This window comes from Haliotis cracherodii, unplaced genomic scaffold (assembly GCF_022045235.1).
Source record: "Haliotis cracherodii isolate W230 unplaced genomic scaffold, xgHalCrac1.p SCAF_8, whole genome shotgun sequence".
Classification (NCBI taxonomy): domain Eukaryota; kingdom Metazoa; phylum Mollusca; class Gastropoda; order Lepetellida; family Haliotidae; genus Haliotis; species Haliotis cracherodii.
This window is the reverse complement of record NW_027266341.1, coordinates 53524454-53552136: the sequence shown is the minus strand read 5'-3', so window position 1 is coordinate 53552136 and position 27683 is coordinate 53524454. Positions and strand designations below refer to the sequence as shown.

Here is a 27683-nt window from a genome sequence, read left to right as displayed (position 1 = left end):
AGTGTGCGGAGTTCAACGAAGGGGCGCCACTCTAACAACTCATCACATGACAGCTTTGTGTTGACACTCACTTGTAGAGAGATGAACCTCAACTCTGTTTCCTGAAGATGTAATGAAACGATCGCGGGAATAAAGAAAAGGTATGTTGATAGAAAATAATGCTCACGTCACTGGTTCTAATGTCATTCAATCATACATTAAATCTTTATCGGTAGAATTGTGTAGCAATACATGTTCAACACAGTTGTGAGCCACTGAGTAGTTGGGTGGTTTCCTTGGGAGACGAAACCAGTTCAATCACGATATTGGGATGTTGTTTCAATTACCAAATCATCGGGTGTCACATAAGATAGGCGTAGGTGCTGAATGCTTGAAGAAAATGGACACTGACTTGAGTCATGGTGCTACTTGATACTAATTTGGTCCCGTGGATACTCGTGTGTTAAACAGCGAGCAGTGCAGCTGTTCGTGACTAACAACCGTCGCGTACCACTTTAGTCACATACAGATCGAGATGAGGAAGGAACTGCACAATCTGTATCCATACCTCGTCGTATAACCCATAGCCCTTGGACGGGTAACTCAGGTACTCGGTTAGGGTGGGTCCTAAGTAGGATCCACAGGACTACCCGGACCAGTGCTTAGTCACAGGATATAGATCTATTGTTTAATAACGATAAAAAGAAAACTTGCTATTGTTCGCATTTCTTCCTGATTATGCATGCATTCCTTCTAACTTTTATCTTTGAGTGTTATCTTAAAACTTTTATCTTTAACTAAGTAAAGATAAAAAACTTTAGTCAACTTCAGTGTATGAATGACCAGACCATTTTTAACATGTTTCTAAGTAGTCCTTGCCAGGGCTCCAGTGAAACAATTCCCAATCAGACATTTTTTTCCCCCAACTCTTGAGACGTACAGTGGGTGTCCGGGTAGGGGTTTAGTGGGTTTATTATTCCTCATACAAAACTAGATGGAGATCGAGGGGTGGGAAAGATGGGGAGGGGTTGGGAAGCATACCAAATATAATTATGATTACATGTGGCAGTTTTATAGTTGTCATTTGGAACTACCAACGCAAAACCTTTCGCAAAAGTTGTTGCATTCAGAAAGAAATCTCGATCATTTTAACCTTGACACTGGCGAAACTGTCATTGCATGTTCAATATCATGTTCAGTTTGGGAGGTTTTTATTATTTTTATGCTCTGATACACTAATCATGCTACTTGTATTTTATAATCTTAAGCTAATTTTTCAATCATAAACACACCCTACCCAAGCTCAGTTAATATATCGGAAATGATAGAAAAATGTAATAAAATACATGTAACAGTGTAAGTGAAATAATCATTAAGATTGATGTTTTGACTTTTCAATTTTCAGAATTAACTGAAAACATGGTAAATGCACGGTAGAAGCAGTGTCCCACATTTGAGATAGGCATTCATTGTTTGACAAAGAACAATGCAAGATGTATCAGTGGTCGCATGGTGGTGATTACCTTGACCCAGTGACCGACATTAACTAATACATCAGGAGATAACAAATATTTCAGAAGATGGCATTGATAACAGATATCTCCATTATGAATTTACCTATATCATATATCCCTGCCGGGCACAGTGGTTATATCACACAAACCTTAATCAGCTGTCCACGCATACTAGGAGTGCAGCGTGGCACAGTTGGTGACATCCTTTTGATCTTGATGTAAGCATGATTAGACGTTTACCTTGAAGCTGTTACAACAAAGATAGTACCATCAAGTTTAACTGTAATAATGTTAATAATGCATTTATGATTCATCAGATTCCATACACCGAGTAAATACTCATGACGCTATGTTATTATTTCCCCAGGGGCGGTCGGGTAGTCAAGTGGGCAAGGCGTTTGCTTGTCACAACAAAGACCCTGGTTAGATTCCTACATTGGGTACAATCTGTGAAGCCTATTTCTGGTGTTCCATGCCATGATATTGCTGGAATATTGCTAAATGTGGCGTAAAACCAAACTCACACACTATTATCACTGATTATTACCCCAGATCCCGTGGAGATTCTGGTTAGAATTTGTCTTCAACAACCCATGCTTGTCGTAAGAAGAGAATTGCAGGATCGTGTTGTCAGACTCGCTGACCTGGTTGGTGCATGTCATTGTATCCCATTTGCTTAGATCAGTGCTCATGATGTCAATCGCTGAATTGCCTGGTCCAGACTTGATTATTTACAGAATGCCATCATATAGCTGGAATATTGTTGAGTGTGGTGTTAAACAACAACCAAACATATTATTACCCCAGACTTAGGATCAGGGTGCACTTGAATTTCATTCTGAGCCCGACCGCCTCCGTGGTCTAATATTAGGTAGAGCGTCCGCCCGGAGAGCGGAAGGTCCGGGGTTCGGTCCCCAGCCACGTCATACCTAAAGACGTTAAAAGATGGTACTTGTTGTTACCCTGTCTGGCGCACAGCACTAAGGGGCTAAAACAAAGACTGGTCGGCTTGGAGTCAGTATAGTGTGTCTGACTGGGGTATTCATGTTAAAACTGAGGCATGGTATCTCAGTGTGCTAGCACTATAAATCGGTATCAGTCCGGACTAGTACAAGCAGCAACGCACACATGCACGTCGCTATATAAGTGCAATAATCTTGGACATGACGCTAAACCCGATCTCACCTCATTCTCAGCCCACTCTGGAGTATTCAAATGGTTTGGATGATGGGTGTTGTGACATTAGAGCATAACTGAATGTCTGCGACACATATGTGGTTGCAATTGTTATACTTGTTGCCATGGTTACTAGTGTTACTCTTCAAACTGTGTGTGTATTTTAGACCCATTCTCCTCTCTTGCATCCCATTTTTGCCTGTTAAGAAGAGACTCTATTGTTCCTTATCTTGAGTATAATGGTTACTGAACCTGACTCCTAATTTTTGGGACTATATTTGAGTCTAGTTAGTGGGATACTAAAGCAGTGGATGGAACTTTTGAATCTTATAGCCTTTCGATTTTCATATGCATGATCATGTCCCTTCTGTTATTTATTGACTGTTGTTATCAAGATCATGTGTTGTTGTTGTTGTTATGGAGTGTTGCAAGCTTCTTTACCTGCATCAACTTAAGTTTCATAGGAGTTTGTGGCTTTCTTCTTTTTGCAGTTTATACAGAACAAGATCATTGAAGATGGCGTCCTTAATTGATTTTAATCATGGCCTTCTGTTTGCTAACAATTCAAATGGCACCACTCCAGACGTTCCTCAATACCTTGGATTCATCAGTTGTGCTGTGTCAGCAACGTTTTATGGCACAAACTTTATCCCAGTCAAGAAGTTTGAAACAGGAGATGGTAAGAAAGAAAACATCCCAACTGATCATGTTTATATGTTTATCATTGTTTGTACAAATTATTGACATACCTAGATGGAAATAAACATTTGTTACGTGAACCTTCGTCTTTTCTATGTTTTCATGCATTGACAAGTTTTATAGGCTACTTTCTGTGCAGCTTAGATTGACAGAGGAAACCAGTTTAAGTTGATAAATATCTGTGTGGCTCTATTTTTTTCATGTTTTGAACTTAGAACATATTAAACTGTTTGACTGGCTTTCTAGAAATGGCAAATAAGTAAGAGAAACTTTATGGATAACAACTTCTGGTTTGTTGCATATAGCTACGTTTTGATGTAGATTCTTACACCGTTATCAAATTGTATGTATTTATTACCTAGAACTAATGTATTACTACTTCACCTTCATTGTACCAGGGGCGGTCTGGTAGCCTTGTGGTTAAAGCGTTCGCTCGTTACGTTGAAGGCCCGGGTTCAATTCTTGACGTGGGAACAATGTGTGAAGCCCATTTCTGGTGTCCTCCGTCGTGATATTGCTGGAATTTTGCTAAAAGCGGCGTAAAACCATACTCACTCACTCTTTGTACCATGTTTCAGGCATGTTTTTCCAGTGGGTGTTGTGTAATGCCATCTTCATCGTGGGGCTGGTCATTCAGATTGTCCGCACGTCGCAATTCTACTCACTTGTGATGGTTGGAGGAGCTATCTGGGCTACAGGTAGGCACTCACAGTCCATGGAGCATCTTCGCTCTAATATTTTAATGTCAAGTTCACTTGCTATATGTTTTTGCTTTTGGACGAGGGATGTCAAATAACTGCAAAAGGTGATTTCATAAGCGTTAGAATGACCTAATCTGTTTGGTATTATGAGCAACAATCCAGGCCATTGGGGTATGATGACATGCAATCAGCCAAGTCACTGACCCAAAGCACCCAGTCCATTATAATTTTCTGGGGACGTATTCTAACCTGCACTCACGATCATGCCAATGGAGACGGTTGTAATCTAGAATATTATATGAACACTAAAGCAAACTCAAACCTTTCTACAGTTTGAGCCTCACTTTATGTATAGGAAAAGAGATGTCTGAAGGTTTTTGTGATATATTAAACCCTCATTCAACGTCTTAAACAGTGGTGGGGCGATGTATCAATGGATCCCAATTTTTACTTCTCGATAAAAGTATCAATCACAGTGGCATACTAAGTAAAAAATATTGATACATACCTTAAATGTTTTCTTTAATAACTGTTACCCCAAACATTAATTATTAATGAAAATTATTAGTGAAAGCATAATATATTATGCCATTATGCTAAACTTGACATTGCCATATGTAAATCATCAGTGGGAAAGGTATTTGGCCATCCTGTCTGAAAAAGATGGCCTATGCAACAGAGATAAGAGCACATGCAAGTATTGTGATATGTATCAGATCGTGTACAATGTATCGTGATACATATCAGATCGCACAGTTGGCGTAGCATCCCAGCCCTAGCAGTTATCATGGTTATCAACAATTTTGTTTCAAACATACTTTACTTTCCCCGAGCCTTAGGACATGGGTGTAAACTATCTCTTGCAGGCGTCTATGTACTTGTAAATTGGATTCTTAAAAGGCAGTGTGGTTTATCAGTGACTTTGTAGCCTAGTTGATCACTCATAAGCGCACAGAAATGAAGGTGGTCACTGAAATATAAAGAAGACATTTGTCATTTGATTTTATGCCATTGTGACATTTCCTTATGTAGATTGTGTTCATATGAAAAATATATCTCCAGCATTGTCTAGCAGGGGACACTCACATGTTACAATATCACCGGAATGTGTATGTATAAAAGTCCAGAGATGTTGTAACATTCCTGTATGTGAGATTTAACCTTATTGAAGAATGATAACATGAAGTCACTGGAGGTCTATAATAATGTTAATTGCCCAGTGCACTTACCCAAAGTGAAAGTAAATTCAGAAATGATTATTATCCAATTTGTTCATGCAATCTGATTGTTGTAATTTATTATTGTAGAATCAATGATAACTATTCATATGAGGTTGTTTTCCTGAAATAAAGTCATGATCATTGTTTAGCATGTATAACATTTCCTGCAGATATGTTGATAATTGTTCCCACGGACATATTGGGGAGAATGAGGTTAACTAGTTTTCCCTAATGGTTTTATCAGCTCACCTTGTCTGAAATATTTGTGTGAGCTGATTCATTATCATTGCTAGTCTGTCATGAGCTTTTACATTTACAAAATCTCATTTATGACCACAAGGCTGACAATGCTGTACCTTTGTATGCTGCTAAAATGCTTCCTGAATTCTGATTAACATTTAAACATGGCCACCATAGCAGCCATATTGAAATTTTGTATTTTGATCCTTTACATTTTTATAAGTTCATTAAATGCCTTTGTTATCATCAGAAATGTTTTGTTTTTGTCACCAGGCAATATATGTGTGGTACCCATCATCAAGACGATAGGTCTTGGACTGGGGCTGTGTGTCTGGGGCTCCATTAACCTCCTGGTTGGCTGGGCAACTGGCAGGTGGGTTGTTTCTTCATCTCTTCATATCGGTTGTCCATGTGTGTAGTTGGTCATCAGTGCATGTGTGCTCTCTCTTCTGTTCATGTGTGTTCTCTCCTCTGTTCTTGTGTGTTTTCTCCTCTGTTCTTGTGTGTTTTCTCTTCTGTTCATGTGTGTTCTCTGTTCTGTTCATGTGTGTTCTCTCCTGTTCATGTGTGTTCTCTCCTCTGTTCTTGTTTGTTTTCTTTTCTGTTCTTGTGTGTTTTCTCTTCTGTTCATGTGTGTTCTCTGTTCTGTTCATGTGTGTTCTCTGTTCAGTTCATGTGTGTTCTCTCCTGTTCATGTGTGTTTTCTCCTCTGTTCTTGTGTGTTTTCTCTTCTGTTCATGTGTGTTCTCTGTTCTGTTCATGTGTGTTCTCTCCTCTGTTCTTGTGTTTTTCTCTTCTGTTCATGTGTGTTCTCTGTTCTGTTCATGTGTGTTCTCTCCTCTGTTCTTGTGTTTTTCTCTTCTGTTCATGTGTGTTCTCTGTTCTGTTCATGTGTGTTCTCTGTTCTGTTCATGTGTGTTCTCTCCTCTGTTCATGTGTTCTCTGTTCTGTTCATGTGTGTTCTCTGTTCTGTTCATGTGTGTTCTCTGTTCTGTTCATGTGTGTTCTCTCCTGTGTTCATGTGTTCTCTGTTCTGTTCATGTGGGTTCTCTCCTCTGTTCATCTGCGTTCTCTCTTCTGTTCATGTGTGTTCTTTCCTCTGTTCATGTGTGTTCTCTCTTCTGTTCATGTGTGTTCTGTCCTGTTCATGTGTGTTCTCTCTGTTCATGTGTGTTCTCTCTGTTCATATGTGTTCTTTCCTCTGTTCATGTGTATCCACCCATCTGTCCATTCATCTGTGTTCTCTCCTCTGTCATGTGTGTTCTCTCCGCTGTTCGTGTGTGTTCTCTCTTCTGTTCATCTGTGTTCTCTCCTCTGTTCATGTGTGTCTATTCATCTGTTCATATTTTCAATTGTCTGTTCTATCATGTCTATGTCTGCATATGTAAGTGTAAATCCACCTATCCTTATAATTATATCTACACCTGCTGCTGATGAGTAAGGTAGTGTCCTGGGCTGTTCCTTGAATTTTAAGGTAATATTAATGATGTTTTGTTAGGAGGTAGTCTAGTGGTTAAAGCATTCACTTGTCACACCAAAGACCTGGGTTTGGTTCTCATCATGGGTACAATGTGTGAAGCCCTTTTCTGCTTCCCCTTGCCAGGACATTGCTATATTGCTAAAAGCAACGTAAAACCACTCACATGCACACTTCTGTTACAGGTTTGGCCTTTTTGGGTTGAAAGCGTCGATCCCTAACGATATCGGGATGAACTATGCTGGTGTTTCCATAGCTGTCTTCAGGTAGGTTATCATTTTTCTCAAGCTGGTCTCTGCTACTGTACTTCCACCAGTGTAGGTTTAGCTCAGATGGCATTTTGTTTATTTTGTGGCCAAAAGCCGTTATCAGAAAATAAAATGAAAAATAGTTTGAAATGCATATGTATGTAAATGGAATATATATAACTGTACTTATTCACCTCACATTATTCTTGATTATTGACAAAATTATGTGTGGTTGCTGATAACTGAAGAAGCACTATCTTTACAAGAGACTCTGACCGTCTCCGTCGTCAAGTTGACAGAGCGCCTGATTGGAGAGTGGAAGGTTGGAGGTTCGATCACCGACAGCGTCATACCAAACGACGTTAAAAGATTGTACCATATTCAACGTAATAAGCGCCCCCGGCACTCTCAAAATTAGAAATAGGGAGCGCTTATTACTAAAATTAGAATATTATATTCAGTTGAAAGATCGTAAATTTCCTGGTTTATGCTAACAGCCTGAAGTGTTTACATACAACAGATATATTTTTCAAGAATTTAATTGCCTATAATTAAGGGTAATATAAGACACGAGTGCGTATTATACCCAAATAAATAAGTCATGTGTACATTGATCAATCGGAAAGCGTGCTGATTGGGATTGTTCTCTAGCCAATATATTAGCAAATATCGCCGTGGGCGCTTATTAGAGCGGGCCGCTTATTACGTGGAATACGGTCCTTGTTGTTACCCTGAATGGTGCTTGGCATCAAGGGGGAAAAACAAGCACTTGTCGGCTTGGAGTCGGTACACACATGCATATAACTTCCGAAATGCAACAATGTTGAATGCGACATAAAACCCTATTTCCCCACACCTCACTTCACATGAGAAACTAATTCATTTAGTTGAACCTTTTTATCCCCCGCCACGGAGTCGAAGGGGGATATAGGAATGGGTGCCGTCTGTCCGTCCGTCCGTCACATTTCGTTTCCGGAGTAGATCTTGAAAACCATACCATATTTCTTCACCAAACTTGGCACATAGATAGTTCTAGTGTTGAACGGGTGCCTTTTGATAGTTTAGGATTTAAAAAAAATATTTTTTTTGAGTTTCCATGGCAGCGACTTTGATTTAGACTGAAAATGGCGGTAGTCCTCATTCCAGAACAGCAGATCTTGAAAACCGTACCATATTTCTTCAACAAACTTGGCAAATAGATAGGTCTAGTGGTGAACTGGTGCCTTTTGATAGTTTGGGATTTTTCCAAAAAATATTTTTCGAGTTTCCATGGCAGCAACTTGGATTTAGACTGAAAATGGCGGTAGTCCTCGTTTCCGGAGCAGATCTTGAAAACCATACTTATATTTCTTCACCAAACTTGGCACATAATGTCATCTCACAGTATTGAATACATTTCCTTTCTTGTTGGTAAGTTCTGCATTGCTTGAGTGTCTGTTCCTCCAAAAGTGTCATGGACACAGTTGTTGCATTCACTGACTAACTTCATGCAGAAACACAACTCATTACAAATTCAACAGTGTAACTAATCTTAAACCTACTCAACTGTATAAACACTATATATTCTTGTCAACCATACTCTGTACTTCACTTGCTTGATAACGGTGTCAGAACCTTCACCGAAACCATCGCTCCTAGTTGTAATAAAGAAGTTGTCTCATCCTTACTCATTACAAATTCAGTTACATATTCTATCATAAATTGCAGATGGAAAAACAACACCAGTAATAACTTTTTTTAGTGCTGCAATTAGGCCATTAACATTGCACACAACCCGACATGCCATATTGGTGGGGGCTGGAGTATTTCATGCTTGTTAATTTGATGTTTACAATTTGTGTCTGTAACAAAACACTGACCACTCTAGTGGTGTTTCAGCTCTGTGATATATTCACTGGTCAAGCCGGAAATCTCGCCAACACGCCTGGAGATGACGGTATCGGTATCTGAGGACACAGAGCCGTTGCTCAACGAGGTTAGTACTGTGTTTGTGTTACACTGTTACCATGGTCACAGTAGGAGTCAGCTGAGGTACTGCAGCTCGCCTTTCTTGTTTCACTCCTGGAATCTTTGTCACAAACATTTATGAAGGCCGTGTGGCATGGTGTCTCAGTGGCCTAGCACTATAAAACTGGCATAACCATATTTTCTTGAGTATAGTGCCCATTTTTTTCCAAAAAACACACCTGTGTGGAAGTTGGAACATGTAGGAGGGGGTGCGCATTATACACGCCATAATAAGTTTTGATGTGTTTTACCCCCAACGCAAAGACATTACCTTGAGCATGTAACACCGGAAATACCATGTCAACAAATCCATACTGAAGTACGCCAATTAATCGTGTAATTACACTTTCTGGTTATAAAAAGTGTTTATCTGAACTTATGTTTGTAACTTATTGCATTCATTTTATTCAAAATTCCTTTTAATATTGCAGAGCTCCAGATAAGCTCTTGGTGTTGTGGGTATTTTACCCATGCATTTTAAAATCATTGGGTATCAGTAATTCTATCTGGGTATTCAAATTTCTGTTACTCACTAGTTTTTACACATGTTCGTATTTAAGTTAAATATTTAAAAACACTATTCATCAAGTCCCTGCAAACTGGTGTCGTGTGGTTTTGAGAGCTTTATAGGACTCAAAACTACCACGATACTTCCACAAGAAAGTGTGATGGCAAATGATCATGATGTAACTGTCATTGTGGAGTTTGGCAAGGTTGACGGAATGCCCGTTTATAATTTCAAAATAAGTTGCTGAATTGCTAATCGAATACGCAGGGTTACTTCACAATATTTTGATGATACGCACAAATTTTATTTTTGTAGCGTATCTGTAAATGTTCGTTGCGTATTTCATACGCTTGGATTTTATTTTACTGCGTATTTCTGCATGTCTGCTGCGTATTTTACGCAGATACGCAGCTTATCTGGAGCTCTGATATTGTATTAATTAATATCGGCGAGATTGTGTGTGAAATGATTGAAGATCTCACAACTCACCATTATTAACAGCAACCACGGTCAGATTATCACTATTGATGCCTTGAAACAAACTTTAGTTGACAGAGAATGGATACATATATCCAATGGATACATAAATGCCATACTTTGACTCATTAAAGGTCATATTTGTTGTAGTTTGACGGTTCTATGTCAACATGTAGTTCTCGCGACCACGTGCACGGGAGCCTCAAAGGTGACTGGTCAAAATGTTCCATGTGAAAAAAAATAACTGGCAATAGCGATCAGCTGCACTGAAGTGCTACCCTTAGGGTTATTAATATTTTAAATATTTAAGTAAAAGCTGCAACTAAAATAACAAGATACTGGAATATATTATTCCTGATAAAAAAATAGTTTCAGATACAATTTTCCCCGATCCTTGCATTAAAATCCTGTAAAGTTTTATCAAGTTTTAACCGAATCACCGGTAGATTCCAAGAAAACGTGTGTACAGCTGATTGCTGTTTCCGGCTTAGAAAATACACAAGGTATTCTTAATTGCTGGATGTAAGACAATGCACAGAAGAACAAAACATACAATTTAAACGGTGAATCAACATGTCTAGTGATTTTCTATCTCAAATTTCAAATTTCGAATTTTTTTTTTTTCCCAAAACACTGAATCCGCTAGAGGGGTGTGTGCATAATACTTGGGTGCACACTATACTCAAGGAAATATGGTAGTTTGGACTAGTACAAGCAGCCACACATGCATGCACATTGCTATGTACCGTATTCGACGTAATAAGCGCTCAGGGCGCTCTCAAAATTAAAAATTAGGGGCACTTATTAGAATATTTTTTTGGTGAAACAAACAGAATTAAAGGATAAATTTCGTGGTTTATATGAAATGTTTATAAACAACAGATACAATTTTCCAGAATTTAATGGCCCATAATTAAGAGTGCATATAGCACACAAGTGTGTATTATATGTGAATAAATAAGTCTTGTGTACATTGATCAATCGGAAGATTGTTCACTAGCCAATATGTTAGCAAATATTGCCGTGGGCGCTCATTAGAGTGGGGCGCTTATTACGTCGAATACGGTAAGTGGTATTTTACTTCTTCTCACTTCTAAGATCAACCTTTTTGACACATTTTATCATTTATTATTGTCATTTTTTGAGGCATGCTTACATCTACAGACATGGAACTTTATATATTATAATATGCAAAAGTTTCTTAACAAATATTACCACATCAAATGTCAATTTCATTTATGTAACTGGTCAACATCACTTTTGATGTCTTTGTGAAAAGTAGTTTAATTATACTTATCTTGACTACAGCACGGAGTTTTTTGAGAACAGAGGACATCCTACAATGTACGGGGTGGTGGGGTAGCCTATGGTTATTGCGTTTGCTCAGCATGGCGAAGACCCGGGTTTGATTCCCCACATGGGTACAATGTGTGAAGCCCAATACTGGTGTCCCCCGCTGTGATAATGCTGGAATATTGCTAAAAGTGGAGTAAAACTATACTCACTCACTCACTCACAACTGGAGTGTACTATGATGGACATAAGATACTTTTGGCACATGCAATTGGAAGTCACACATACCGGTAGTTCATATGGTCAAGACCCGTGAAGATTCCACGGTTGAATAGGTCTTCAGCAACCCACGCTTGCCGTAAAAGGCGACTATGCTTGTCGTAAAAGGCGACTATCAGGATTGGGTGGTCAGGCTCGCTGACTTGGTTGATACATGTCATCGGTCCCAATTGCGTGGATCAATGCTCATGATATTAATCACTGGATTGTCTGGTCCAGACTCAATTATTTACGGACCACTGTCATATGGCTGGAATATTGCTGAGTGCGGCGTTAAACAACAAACCAACCAACCAATCATATGGTCAACTTGAGGTTAGTGTGGAACAAAGTTACATCAATCTATGCCAGATACTGCTGCACTTTTACTTGGACACTTAGTAAATGTTGGATCTTGGGAAGTTGTCTTAATTATGGTCAGTGTGGAAGTAATGTTTTCGGACTGATTTTCTTGACTGTGGAAATACAACTTGCAACTAAAGTTCATTTCAAGGAGTCAATAGCAGTAATCTGACCATGGTTGCTGTTAATAACGGTGAGTTGTGCAATCTACCGATCACTTCGCATACGATTTTGCAGAAATTATTGTTAAATATTATTATAATTATTGAATGAAATTTTGAACATAATTAAAAAAATAAATTGCAAACATTAGGCCAGATAAACAATGAACATTTTTTTTATTACAAGATATTATAATAATAGGATTAGATTGCGTACTTCAGTTCGGATTTGTTGACTGGTATGTCCGGTGTTACATGATCGCGGTGACCAGCTGATAATGTTTTCTGAGATGGGGGAAAACATCGTGTCTTTGGAAAACTTGAGTTTATTGAAAATGTTAGTAAATTTTGGGAGCCATGCTTTACCGCGCACTATATTGAAGGGCGCAATAACAAGAGAACACTGTAGTGGCGAAGGGGGTGCTTTGCTTTCTGTCCTTGTCTCTGTCTGTCCTCCTTTGGGCCAGCTTTTGTGCCTGTCCTTGTTTGTGTGTTCGACAACATGTACAAAATCACTGAAGAAAATCTCAAATTTTTGACAATTTTGGTTGATGTTGTACATTTTGGTTCAACTGGTTGTTTTGCTCATTATGTTCAGAACCAGCAGAATATCCAGACTCGGCGACACAGTGGCTCCCTCTATGGGTCAAATTCAGAAGATATCCTTGTCTTTAACAAGCGACGGGTGAGGGATGGTCTCTTTTGCATGGCGAAGGTTTGGTGTGGAACTGTGCACAAATTCTACTCCAGTAATCTAACATTCAATTCAAAGCCTAACCATCTACGACACACTATGGACTGCCTACGTGGCCTTGTGGTAGAGCGTCCGCCCGGAGAGTGGAAGGTCCGGGGTTCGATCCCCAGCTGCGTCATACCAAAAGACGTTAAAAGATGGTACTTGTTGTTACCCTGTCTGGCGCTTGGCATTAAGGGGCTAAAACAAGGACTGGTCGGTTCGGTGTCAGTATACTGTGTCTGAGTGGGGTATTCATGTTAAACTGCGGCATGGTATCTCTGTGTGCAAGCACTATAAATCGGCATCAGTCTGGACTAGTACAAGCAGCCACATACACACATATACACGTGCATGCACGTCGCTATATAAGTGCAATAATCTTGGACGCGACGTTAAACCCCATTTCACCTCACCTCACCTCACCTCTAACACACTAAGAGGTCTAGACATATTGCATTTTGATTCTATTAGCTATGAGTGTTTATGTTATTGTATAATTAATACTGTTACCATGGTTACTTTTACATATCAGCGAAAAGGAAATATAACCTGATTAAATTAAGATAAAAGCTTGTGGTTCTTGGTCTTACATATCTGTTCACCAGATCTGTCGGTCACTGCAATGTAATGTGGTTGCTTGAACACTCTTGAGCATATATCTAGAAAGGTCTGGAAAAACAGTAGACATTGTAGAGCTATCACCTGAAATCTGTTTTCCTGTGTTTGCAGTCTAGCAGCAGTATGAGCAAATCAAACGATAATGGGGGAGAATCCAAGATGGAGGACGACACATTACTGGATAGAATGTCCCCAGTAACAAAGAAGATTGTGTGAGTATTCATATAGGCCATATATTTTTTAGTGGCTAGTGAGACTGGTCGACAACCCCCCCCCCCACTGAAATGGCGAAAAAAATAATCTTTTGAACCAAAAATGGTGAACATAGAAAACTTTATTCCAGCAAAAAACCCAATCAATTACCTTTCAGTATTGTTTTACGATCATTCGTCCTAGATGGGTCCTAGATAGGTTTTCATTCATTAGTATCAGTACTAATCTGAAAGTTGAACTTTATTTATATATTTTTTCTGACCACTTACATTGAATTTTAGGCAAAAATAAAAGGCCTAAGTCAACTACTAAGATCATGGTGATGTCATGATGTGGTTGCTGTAGTTGCAGCAGAGGTAGAAAGTGTGTTGGCATGTGGTCATGTGTCCAGCACACAGGTCACAAATCAGGTGAATTTAAGCGCCATTCATCGCTGAGAGTCCTTGAATGGGTGACCGTGTTTGGCAGCATGGCATCTGAGACTGTCGTTGGCATTTGGTCACACAGAAGCACACACATTAAGGGTCTGGCTTTGTTCAAGCTTTGCCTCTGTTCACCCAGCATTGAATGGGAATCCCAGTAGGATGAGATGGTAATGTGACTGTTAACCTTCTTGTGCCTTACAGGGAACTTGGGTTGTATATACGCCCTAGGGAGCTGAGAATGAAAATTCAGTGCATTTTGCTGTTGACCGACGCAATAATTCTCTGTGCGCTTTGAGCATGATATACATCAAAGAAAAGCACCATAGAATTTGACTATTATTGTTGTTGTTGTTGTTGTTAATATTATTATTAAAACCAACAAACAATATGTTGATTTAATTGGTAAGCCGTCTATATCATACATAAAAATACTTTCGTCTGTAGCATGTTGCAGTGCTTGTAGTGAAGTAAATTATCACGGAAATTGTCACAAAGTTTAACTTGTCAAGTTAACAGATTTGATAGAGTGTGTGTGATGTGTGATGTAATGTGTAAGATGCTTTTTTTTTTACAAAGGAATCAACAACTGATTCTGGTAATTATTTTGTTATAAAATTACTGATTTTAGACCCCAGTATCCCAGTTATTCCTAATTGCCACAAACTTGTGTTTGTCATCTATGTGGCACAATAGCAAATAGGGAATGAACTTTGCTGACCAAGCTCTTTGTTAGACATGTTAGATATTACCATAGTTACTGACACTTGTGTTTTTGGGGGGTCAGCCTGACAACCGTTGCTGTGTTTATCTCCCCAGGGGGTTGTCGCTGTCCGTCTTCTCTGGCGTGATGTACGGAGCGCAGTTCATGCCAGCCATCTATGTGCAGGAACACCATGAAAGGGCAAGTCAGAACTGTAAGTGGATGTGTCACTGATGAGGGATCCCATGAATATCTGCTTTACAAATGATCTGCAGCAACCTGTGCTTGTCGTAAGAGGCTACTATAGTCTGGAAGGTAATTTAAGGTACCAACGTTTACTACAATATCTGAAAAGTTATCAGACCTACCTACTTGCTATGAGATTATTTAATAGTTATGAATAAAAAATCTGTCTATTTAGCTATCACTATATTTCATCAACAACCAGACCTGTTCGTCACGGATGGAACTCGAAAGGGTGCACGGGAATCACACTCGTTGAGATACCCAACCCTAACACCGTATTCGTGCGTACGTGATTCCTGTGCACCCTTTCGAGTTGAGTTGATTGGTTCTACTGTGTCATATGTCCCTGTGATGCAGGGGTAGCATTATGCAGATGGCTGTTTCAATGAATGCTCCTTCCACCCGTGACGAACAGGTCTGGTTGTTGATGAAGTATAGTGATAGCTAAATAGACAGATTTTTTATTCATGCACCGATTGTCTTTAAATGTAATATCCAGTTATGTATGACTGTTTAATCTCATACCAACTTTGACTGGAGTAGGTTCAATAGTTTTTCAGATATTGTAGTAAACGTCGGTACCTTAAATTACCTTCCAGACTATAACAGGATTTGGTGGTCAGGCTTGCCAACTTGGGCATCCCAACTGCATAGATCCATGCTCATGATGTCAGTCTCTGGATTGTCTGTCCCAGACTGAATTATTTACAGACTGTCGTCATATAGCTGTGATATTGCTGAGTGCAGTGTTAAACAACAAACAAACAAACTGCTGATGAAGTGTTGTTTGTTGGTTCAATCACAGGTTGATATCTTGAAAGATTTGTGTGTGAAAATGAGCTCCTATTGGGTCCAGGGAGCCTATTGTCTGTATTGTTTAGGTTCTTGCTTGTCTTATTATTTAATTGTGGGTTATTGGATAAGGATTAATCACTGTGTAGAGGGTTTTACGTGATGCACAAATGTTGAAATTGGACGTCCTGAAGGACGCACAATAATATTCATTGTACCTACACCACATCAACAGCAGTTAAGGGCATGTCATTTCATCCATCACTCCACCCCTGTCCACATGATTATTGATTCTTTGCAGGCTCTTAAGTAATTATCTAATTGTACAGTACACCATGGTACACTAGACCATTTCCTTACTTTACAGAACCCTGTAAGTCCCTGCAAGGACCTTTACATAATTTAATTGACTGTCCCCTGCCCCCCCCCCCCCCCCCCCCCCCATATTTGTAGGTCAGGGTAAAACCCTGCTGTACATGCAGTGGCCATTGTGGCTGTATGTCCTATTTCTGTTGATCTGTAATTTTACATGATGAGGTGAGGTATAATTGGGTTTAACATCGCGTCCAAGATTATTGGACTTATATAGCGACGTGCATACATACGTGTATGTGTGTGTGTTTGTGTGGCTGCTCGTACTAGCCGGGACTAATGCTGATTTATAGAGGTAGCCCTGTGAGTGAGATACCATGCCGCAGTTTAACATGAATACCCCACTCAGACACAGTATACTGACTCCGAGCCGACCAGTCCTTGTTTTAGCCCCTTAACGCCGAGCGCCAGACAGGGTAACAACAAGTACCATCTTTTAACGTCTTTTTGGTATGACGTGGCCGGGGTTCGAACCCCTGACCTTCCGCTCTTTTACATGATGATGGGTCATAAGTCGTAACTTTTTTATTAAAAAAAAATGGAAATGTGTTATTTTTTCATGGTCCTCCGAAAACATTTTCCTATGACACCCCCTCTCTATAATGAATGACCAGTTCTTAAATGATGTTCAGATTTGTAACTTTTTTACCACATTTACTTTAAAAAATAGAACTGTGACATTTTCCCATGCTAATGTTTTGGTTTTGACGTTTTCCATGTGAAGGGTGCGTTCAAGACCTGGCTGTTGTTGGGCGAGTTGAGATAAGTGACTGGCGTAGAAGTATGGGTAGTATAATGATAAATATGTTGGTCATTTCAGCCCTGGATTATGTGTTTGCCCACTTCTGTGGCATCTACCTCACCAGTACAGTCTACTTCGTGCTGTACATCATCTACAAGCGCAACCAGCCACTAGTCTACCCCAAAGTTATCTTGCCTGGCTTGGTGTCGGGGGCCATGTGGGGCATTGCCACGGCAGGATGGTTCATCGCTAATGCAGCGCTGTCAGAGCCTGTGTCCTTCCCAATCATCTCAACCATTCCTGGAGGAATAGCACTGGCACTTGGAATAATTGTGTTTAGAGAAATTAGGGTGAGTTACAGGCTAATCTAGAACACTTCATCTCTGTTGGGATTCAAGTACAGGTGTCTCCAAGAATCAAAGATTCACATCAACTGCGACCATGGTGATCCTTGATTAATTAGCCCCATTTCTGTGCTAGGTTTTACCACAGTAAACTTGCTTCTCTTAGGGCATTAGATCAATGGACCACAAGTCTGCGGGCATCGCCGGTAACCATGGTAACAGGACCAATAAAGAGGATCAAAGAGGATTTTATGTCTGGTTTTACAGCATTGCATTGAACATGTTCATTACAATGTTATGATATCTCCAAATTTTACGAAAATAATAAAATCAAGAAAAAAAAAAAAATTCAAAGATGATGTTTTTCCCAATTTGTCTTCAAAGGGCACTTAGTTAAGAAGCCCAGATAAAACCTTGAGGTCGTTCAGTAGCAGTTGTCTCCCTTTGGTCAGGACGACATTGTTTAGCTCCTAGATTCACGTAATTATAATTTGTAGGGAGTGAGTTAGTTTGGTTTAACGCCGCTTTTAACAGTATTCCAGTTATATCGCGGCATGTCAGCTTAATGTGGGAGGAAAGCCTGAAGTGTTGCAGGTCTCTGACGTTTACCACCTCGGTGAAACCCACGAGCATGGGTATGTTGCTGACAAACCTAGAAACATAATCGGGGCGAACCGGGATTCGAACCCACAATCATAGGTTTCTGGCGTGCCAAAGGGATGCAACTCTGCACAGCGAATCACGGCGCCTTAGACGACTGGGCCACCCGTGCCCCCTAATTTGTTGGGAGCAACTATTTAGTACCTTGGAGGGTTGGTGGGCTGTGATTATGTTTTGGAGACATGCTAATGAGTCTCCTGTCACTGTTTCCTTCTCTGGAAGGAGTCAAAGGATTATTTTTTATCTTCTACACATCTCTTTTCAGTAGATCCAGCATGTCCAGTTCACAGGCTATTTTTCTGTGTAAAAACCTGAGGCAAATTTGTTTTTTTAATTATTTTTGGGAACAAATTCATTTCTTTCAAAATATTACCAACCAGGCATCTTATGTTTGTCTTGTATATTCTTAACAGTACATAATAGGGCTGGGACGAGTCCAAATTTACTACCCGAGTACCCACACCCCTATTACCCGACCCTACCCGGGTACCGGCTGTTGGTGTCAAGAGATAGGTACAAAATGTCTGATTGGGAATAGTTTGACAGTAGCCCTGGCAGAATGTTTTTAGATACACACGTATGAAAATGATGTGGTCATGCATACGCTGAAGTTGACTGAAGTTTTAGCTTTGTTCAAAGTCATGAAGAAATGCGAACATTAGAGATTTAAAATTGTTGTGTAACCATGTAGTTATAATTATAGTGATTTTTTTGTCATGAAACAATATATCATGTGACTAAACACAGGTCCGGGTAGTCCTGTGGGTACCCGGGTCCTACTCAGTACCCACCCGACCCTGGGTACCCGATTTACCCGTCCCAGCCCTAGTACATAACTCAATGCTTATAACTGTACATGCTGTATGTGTTACTTACTGTGAAACTTCTACTTATAGGGTCTCCGCAACATCCTCATTTCATTGGTGGCGATGTCCTTCACAGTAACCGGAGCTGTTCTAGCTGGGATGTCCAAATCATGAAGAGGATTTAACACTGAACGTTGTTTTGGTCAACTATTGCCACAGACATCTTTCAGAAATATTATGATAAAGTGATGCTAGAGCCTTGTGATGCAGCATTATAAGTACTGTAAGCTCAGTTTGTTGATGTTCAATGAAATCACATTCCGTTTGAGGCCATTATGTCTTTTCCACTATGGACAATGTGATTGTATGTGTATCACAACTACTTATAGTGCCAAATATACAGGGAAACAAAAACGTGACTTTGTCCTACGAAACCTGGGATCTGAAACCAGGATTATCTCCCTTTGGTCATTTCATCTTTTTTCCTAATATTTGTTTTCAGTGATGTTAAGTCTAATGGTCATTATTATGATTATTGGAGAAAAAAGAGGCATTTTTTGGAAGATTGGAGCAATTTTTTTTCCTCTTATGTTTGATATTTGTTATATCACCTCATATGATTGACATGTCACATATTTTATGATTGATATGCCATATCATATATGATTGGTATGTTGTATCATAAATGATTGATGCTTTGTGCTAAATTTTGTAACTGATATTTCATGTCATCTACCATGATAAAGATGTTGTATCAACTAGCAAGGTTGCTAGGAGATGAAGGGAGATATATTCCTGAATATATTCTTGCCTCTTGTTTTACACACAATATGGAGAATCCTCCTATATGGCCGTAACTTCTATACTTACATAAGCTATGTATGTTACCATGAGAACATTATTGTTTTTATTGACATTTCCGATCAAATTCATGCCACATACAACATGTACATTAGTAACTGTTATTTCAGCTTTATTTTCTGGAAAAAATATACCGTATTCAACGTAATTAGCACCCCACTCTAATAAGCGCCCACGGCGATATTTGTCAATATATTGGCTAGTGAACAATCCTAATTAAGACTTCTTCTGATTGATCAATGTACACAAGACTTATTTATTCGTGTATAATACACATTTGTGTGTTATGTACACCCTTAATTATGGGCAATTAAACTATATATTATGGAGAGGGACCTTTCATTACCATAGCTTTGTTTTGAGCCCAATTCAGATGGCATCTAGTTAAACATGCTAACAATAGCCATGAAATTAATTGACTCGCATGGGAGAGAGCAATTGTGTGGTGAGTTTTGACAGTTGAGATGGATGTGGTGATGTCACTTCCCAAACAATGCAAGGAGCGGTGGGATAGCCTGGTGGTTAAAGCATTCACTCATCACACCAAAGATCCAGGTTCGATCCCCCACATGGGCACAATATGTGAAGCCCATTTCTGGTGTCTCTCTCCCTACCCCCGCACCCCCTCCAGCCGCGATATTGCTGGAATATTGCTAAAAGCGGCGTAAAGCCATACTCACACTCACTTATCCAGACAAAGCTGGGGTGGTGATAAGGAGGGTCCAGGGTATTTATCTGGATAGAAGAATATATAGTACCCTGGATAATCGTCTAACATGTACATTACATTGAAAGATGATGATGTTTATGTTGTATGTTGATGATGCAAACATATCTATGACTATGAAATGATGACTGTTTGTTGAGAAGACTCTTAACACTGCCAGGGTTCTGTCTCCCTGCGCAAGAATATAAACAATAAAGGAAGTCCCTTGCATGATAAGAAACTGCTGTTATGTACCCATGTGCCAACTGATTGTTGATCATGTTGACATATTGGTATGACTTGCACAAAGCAATCTTACCGCTAAGACTATCATAAGCCTATGTGAAAGTATGGGAGTTACGATCATCTTAGGGCTAAGACTATCATAAGCCTATGTTAAAGTATGGGTTACGATCATCTTAGCGCTAAGACTATCATTAGCCTATGTTAAAGTATGGGAGTTACGATCGCCTTAGCGCTAAGATCGCTTAGTACATCAGCACCCAGGTCAGGTGAACTAGCTCAGGTTATGTGACATTTTATTGGTTTCATGTTTCATGTTTCAACATTTTTAGTTGTTAGTGATTTTGTTGGATTGTTTTTTTAAAGAGAAAGTTAGGTGACTTTAATATTGTTTTTAATTTTTTTTTAATATGGATTGATATTTGATATATTCTAGATTATTCAGGATCATCAGATAAAATCCCTTTCTGTTCATCCTCTGTTACCATGGTTACACAGTAAACATGTTTTTAATCAACACGATCAAGTAGCACCTTAAGATAAATTTTTCAGGATTTGAAATGTAACCATCTTTCAGTATGTGCAGATAAGGTAATATCGATTTGGTCTGACATTACATTATTTTATCCATGTGCCAAAGGAAAAAATAAACAGGTTAATAAATCTTAAAGTAGTGTGTTTTATTGAAAATATGTTTTTTAACATCTTTTTGTTTGCATTGTTCTTTTAAAGATTTGTTCAGTAAATATACTTCAAACCAACCCCGATAAAGGTGTTAATTTTCTCTTTTGTGGCTCATGTCTCGTTATCTAAACAACAAGAGAAGCCTTGGGTAGGCAGACTATGTGCCATCATGTTCAACTCTACTTAAAGTTTACAACCATATTAATACAGTTTAAAATTATATTGCAGGTATATATGTTTAAATAGGATAAGAAATAGACACATAGCTTTATTTTACTATAGATGTTTTAGACAATGATCAAATGATGATGTACTGTAGATTTTAGAAAATATCCTATTGTTTTTGGATGTAGCTGTTGTAAAGTTAACTGTAGAGTTAACTGTTGTAAAGTTAACTGTTTGTAGAGTTAACTGTTGTAAAGTTAACTATAGAGTTAACTGTTGTAAAGTTAACTGTTTTTAAAGTTACCTGACTGCACCGCGGTATAGTTGTTGTGGGTTGCAATATATAAAGGGCAATTTTACATTTTGAATTATATAATGTAATCATATTTTTCACCCAAAATGGTCATGTTAAATTGTTCATGTAAATATTTGGCTTTGATATTCATAACATTGTACAGAGTGATGCAATGGTCTGTGTACAGACCAAGTTATACTAAACAGTAAATATGGACGCAATGCTCAGGAATTCGGAAATTCAGATTGGGAGGTCAGGTGTGGAATAATGACTTCTAGTCCCTACCTACAAACATAATGTAGTGTACAGGTGGGAAAGACCCGTGAAGATTCCGGGGTAGAAAAGGTCTTCAGCAACGCATGCTTGCTGTAAAAGGTGACTATGCTTGTCGTAAGAGGCGACTAATGGGATCGGGTGGTCAGGTTCGCTGACTTGGTTGATGCATGTCATCAATCCCAGGTGCGTGGATCGAAGCTTATGATATCAATCACTGGATTGTCTGGTCCAGACTCGATTACTTACAGACCGCCGTCATATAGCTGTAATATTGCTGAGTGCGGCGTTAAACAACAAACCAACAACAACAGGTAGGACAAAAAGCCAAAGTAACTGCAATCTCAAATTCTTCTTGATTTGTGGCAAGAATATAATGGAGTACATACTTAGAGTTATATTATTAAATAGGGGTGCTTGGGTAGCCTAGTGGTTAATGCATTTGCTCTTCACACCAAAGACCCAGGTTCAATTCCTCACATGGGTGTGTACCCCGCATAATATTGTTGGAATATTGCCAAAAGTGGCGTAAAAACATACTCACTGACTCAATTATTACTTAATACAAACTCACTCATTTCCATTTCGAAACTGGTAGATGGATATTTGATATATTTGTATGTAACAGTAACATCATTTTACCATTGTGACATGCCCCAGATAGTGGGTGATATGATTTTTTTTACCCCCTTTTTTGTTGAAACTGTATACAAAATAATATATCTTCCTGTAAATCGTTGGTAGGGAAAAGATATTTCTCGGTAACAGACCCAGTAACTTGTATTGCATACTATAAGTGACATCATATATATAAATATATGCTCACCGCCAAAGAAACGCGAGTACCATACATGTTAGTAAATACATGAAGACTTTCTCATATCCAAGAGATATTGAATCCCTTGATGCCCAAATGAACATAATGGAATATTGTGTGAACCAATTCTCATGAACGCATTACATGTGACGTCATAGATCTAGACTCTAGATGCACCTTTTGTCTCGTGCAGGATTAGCGTGTAAAGTTTGGAAATCACGTACAGCATATCGTGATTAGAATAAAGACATTCTGTGGTAACATTTGACTGTTTGTTAGTTTTGTCATTAAGCGGTACACAGTGTAAAATTGGAAACATCTCTTCTTAACATACATCTCTGTGTGTTTCTATGGTTCGCGTTTCTTTTAGCGGTGACATAAAAGGTGACTTTGCTTGTCGTAAGAGGCGACTAACGGAATCAGGTGGTCAGGGTCGCTGACTTAGTTGATGCATGTTAACACATCCCAAATGCATGGATCGATGCTCATGATGTCAATCACTGGATTGTCTGTTCCAGGCTTGATTATTTTCAGACCGCCGTCATATAGCTGGAATATTGCTTAGAGCGGCGTTAAACAACAAACAAACAATTTGGCGGTGAGTATATATAACTTGTATTTACTTGGATTATCATGATGATGTGAGGGCACTGTGGTTTGTTTGTTATTTGTTGTTTAATGCCGCACATAGCAATATTCCAGAGGGCGCTGTAGTATGAGTATCTCTTTGATTCAGGGAATATTGTACTGAGCATTATTTTTAAATTTGATGACCTTGCACTCACGGAATACCTTGCATATGGATGCCATTTAATAAGGTTACTATTTATTGCCTGCAGGTTCGCCTTGTGTATGTTCCTAGGCTGGACACCACCATACCTGTGCTCTTGGGTTCGAATCCTAGATCCATCCAGATTGTGTTTCTAGGTTGGTCACCACCATACCTGTGGTCATGGGTTCGAATCCTAGATCCACCCTGATTATGTTTCTAGGTTTGTCAGCACCATACCTGTGCTCTTGGGTTTCACCAAAGTGTTAAACGTGTGAGACCCGCATCACTTCGGGCTTCCCTCCCTCAGCTGACACGCCGTTCTCAAGCCCCCATCATCATAAAGTCCACTGCGTGTTTCGTTTTTATTTCCATTTTCAAAAAAATAAAAAAGTCCTAATACTTAAAAACAATTTCCAATACAGCACGCAGTTACTTCCCTTTACATGCGCACTGTTTTACTGTGCATCGCGTGTTATGGTCATGTCCCACACTATGTTTTGTGGTCATTGGCTGAGAACCAGTTCACTTACTTCTTGAAGCCTAAGCTTGTTCACATATGATTGCTCGTTGTCATGCAAGTGTCATGTTGATATATATCACACTGTTAATCGAAGATGCGTTTTCAAAGTGTGTCAGTATATTTTAAGTGAACCCGTGTTACCCAAAGCTGTATCCAGGCTTGTTAAGGGTAACAAGTTGTCACTTTGTGTCATACGAAATCCCCAAATATAAAGTTACAAATGTTACCATTGCTATTTGTTCTATGCATTATATACAAGATGGTTTGCATTTGGTATATAGAGACTTTCAACAATGTTGATGTGGTGTGTTGTTTACTGCATCTTGCCTTTGTGAACTTGAAACTGTTTTCTGGATGTTGGGGCATTTGATGGCTATTTGCTCAATCTGCGTGTTTATCTGGATGATGTATTTTACCAATTTTCAATCAGGATGCAAATTTTGACAATGTTTTTCATTTCAGGGTATTTAGACCTGATCAGACGCAGTACAAATTCCCAAATTACAATTTTCCCAATTCATGTAGTTACAGTTCTAACCATTGATGACCAATGTTATGGCTTCTATTTCACTGATAACAGGACCAGTAAGGGTGAAGGAAAAGGATTTTTAAAGCTTAGTTTTACACTGTTGCATTTAATGCAATGTTAAAATACCTCCTATTTTGAGAAAATGGGAACTTTGCCTGCCAAGCGCACTTTTTAGATTCCTCGATAAATCCCAGGATTTGTCCTGCAGTAATGGCAGCCACAAGTTTCAAATGACATGTTTGTATTTCTGTTCTTGTTACAGATATATAGCTGACTTTTGAGAAACAAGTTATTTGGTTGTTTTTTATGAATGGCAACACCAATATTTGTGATAATCAGACATTGTACTTTATCTGTAAATGTCTGCAATATTTTTGTCATGTTTTTACGATTATAAGAAGTTACATTGTACAATATGTATTTACATGTATTCAGTATTTATGAAAGCAAAAGACATAAATTAATTTCTCAGAATAGTAAGATACTTATTATTGTTATTTTGAGAAAGCACAGAAGTGTTTATTGTACAATGCAGATTTTAGGTGTGCCTGGTATGTCATGTTAATGTTATTATAGGATCCATCGTTGTGTCAAGAGAAAAATAGCTTGTGTTGTGTGTAACCGTTTTCACCTTATGATAAATCTTGATAAATCTTTGTAACACGGTGTGAGTTTGTTTTGTTTTATGTACAGTGACTTGACTTATCATGTTCAGACACAATCAGAAGATAAACAGTGTTATCATTTTTTACTGGGTATTATGGGGAAGTCCATGCTCGGAAATGTCATTTGGAAGTGATAAATGACATCCCAATGGAATACTATGACATCATGATATGATTTGAGGACGTAATATGCTTTCTTGGGTTTCACATTCGACGGACGGGATATGAATAGATTCCTTTGTGAAACGCCTATTTTAGGTGTTATAGTTTCAAATTGTATGGCATTTTGGAATCTTTTCAGAAATATCGTTCATGAAGCAAACATTATATCATTGTGTTTGTCCGCTTGTCAGTACATCTTTTTTTGGATTGAAGATAACATACGTCTCACCAATACATTCACTCTAGTAATATAAATATACAGCATATATCAAGTAAACTATTAAAGATACATCATATTGCAGTGCAGGAAAGTACATGGTCTCAAACATTAAAGTTTTAAGTTCAAAACTAAAACTTAAATAAAAGCTGCTCCTAATTTTCGAAAAGTTTATGACACTGTATTCAAATTCCATTTAATTTCTGCTGAGAGAAAAAATTAATAAGGGGACACATAGTTTCATACACAGCCAATGTATATGCTTTTATGGGTTTGCATGCAGCCTTGTCTACCAAATATGGGTTGATAACAATGCACAGAAGCATATCTCAACATTTGATTGTGACATATGTGTTGAATTTGTATGCAAGCTATTTCAAATTTACTGACAGTAAAGCTATATTTCCCTATAGTTTTCATTATTCGTTTCAATGAGTATATCATATTCTCAGAACACGTACTAGGGCCGGGATGGGTAACTCGGGTACTCGGGTCGGGTGGGTACTGAGTAGGACCGGGTACCCACAGGACTACCCGGACCTGTAGTAAGTCATGTGATTATATTGTTTAATGCGAAAACATATTTAGAACACTATGGTTACACAAAAAGTGACAAATATCTTTTTGACTATACACACAATACTTCTGACTTTATATGTTTGCATAATTATATAACTTTAGTCACCTTCAGTGTATGCATGACCAGATCGGATTATATGTGTATCTAAATATATTTTGACAAGAGTAGGGTCAAACGTTTCCCAATCAGACATTTTGTACCCCTCTCTTGTGACCTACAGCGGGTACCCAGGTAGGGTCGTGTAATAGAGGGTTGGGTACCCGGATAGTAAATTTGGACTCGTCCCAGCCTTAACACGTACCAGCCTTAACGCGTACCAATCGTTATCACAGACTGTATGTACATTTAGGTCATATGCCACACCTTCCACCGGAGAATCATGCATCCGACCTCATATTGCCCTGTACTTAGCACGGCACATAGTGTAGCATGCGTGTTACTGCACAAGTGTAGGGCACCGATATTGGGCAGAATAGAGAGAAATGGGCGAAATGACAACTATTTTAAAGGTAGCTGGAGGTACGGGACTTTCTGGTTCAATGTTGCAAAGCATTGGACATGTTTTCCCAAACCGGAAGTGATATTAAGGATAAGATATATGGATGAACAGCTTCTTTTTTACAATTAGGAGCGACTTTTCGGTGTAGGTTCTAACACTGTTATCAAGCAAGTGATGTGTTAGGTCCACTGTCAGCTCACTGTAATATAGTTTAAATGGTTCATGATGTATGTTTCTAATGGGTGTTAGCGCCTTCAGGAAAATTTGTGGATTGGGATTCTTCTTCTTTTGTATGTACATTCTATACAAAACACCTTCTAGTTTTAATTCATATCTACATCCTCTCTAGATGTTCATATTTGTAAAACACGGCTACACTCTGCAACAAGTAATGTTTCCGTGTCTGACTGGATGACGTTGAATGTCAAGGTCACTCAATGTGAAGTAAACGTTTTAAAGGCAATTTCGTTTATTATGACATAACGTAAATAACTATATATTATCTGACTGTTATTGTGTACTGATAACGTACACACTCTAAACCTCCTTTGTCAATCACAACCTTGCGTAACTATACCAGATTGTAACGTTACCCCTCACCTGAATGCACTGGACCACAAGAAAATAAATACAAAACGAAATAAATCTTGGGTTTCACAAACCACGGATAGGAGGCACTGGGATGGTCGTATGACTAGATTCCCTTGTGGAACGACTATT

At 38.8% G+C, this 27683-nt stretch overlaps 1 protein-coding gene across 2 annotated transcripts; it reads left to right on the top strand.

Annotated features, from left to right (window-relative positions):
- The first annotated feature begins 36 nt into the window (after positions 1 to 36).
- LOC139449531 (transmembrane protein 144-like) lies at positions 37 to 25508 on the top strand. Of its 2 annotated transcripts, XM_071230965.1 has the most exons (11): positions 37 to 140; positions 3161 to 3348; positions 3947 to 4066; positions 5803 to 5902; positions 7192 to 7272; positions 9133 to 9229; positions 12920 to 13006; positions 13787 to 13887; positions 15130 to 15227; positions 17244 to 17515; positions 19066 to 25508. In XM_071230965.1, exons 2-11 carry the CDS (start codon positions 3186 to 3188, stop codon positions 19147 to 19149), a joined length of 1203 nt encoding a protein of 400 aa, XP_071087066.1. In that variant the 5' UTR covers positions 37 to 140; positions 3161 to 3185; the 3' UTR covers positions 19150 to 25508. The 2 variants fall into 2 exon arrangements, with proteins under 2 accessions (XP_071087066.1, XP_071087067.1); XM_071230966.1 differs by lacking the exon at positions 12920 to 13006.
- The last annotated feature ends 2175 nt before the right edge of the window (positions 25509 to 27683 follow it).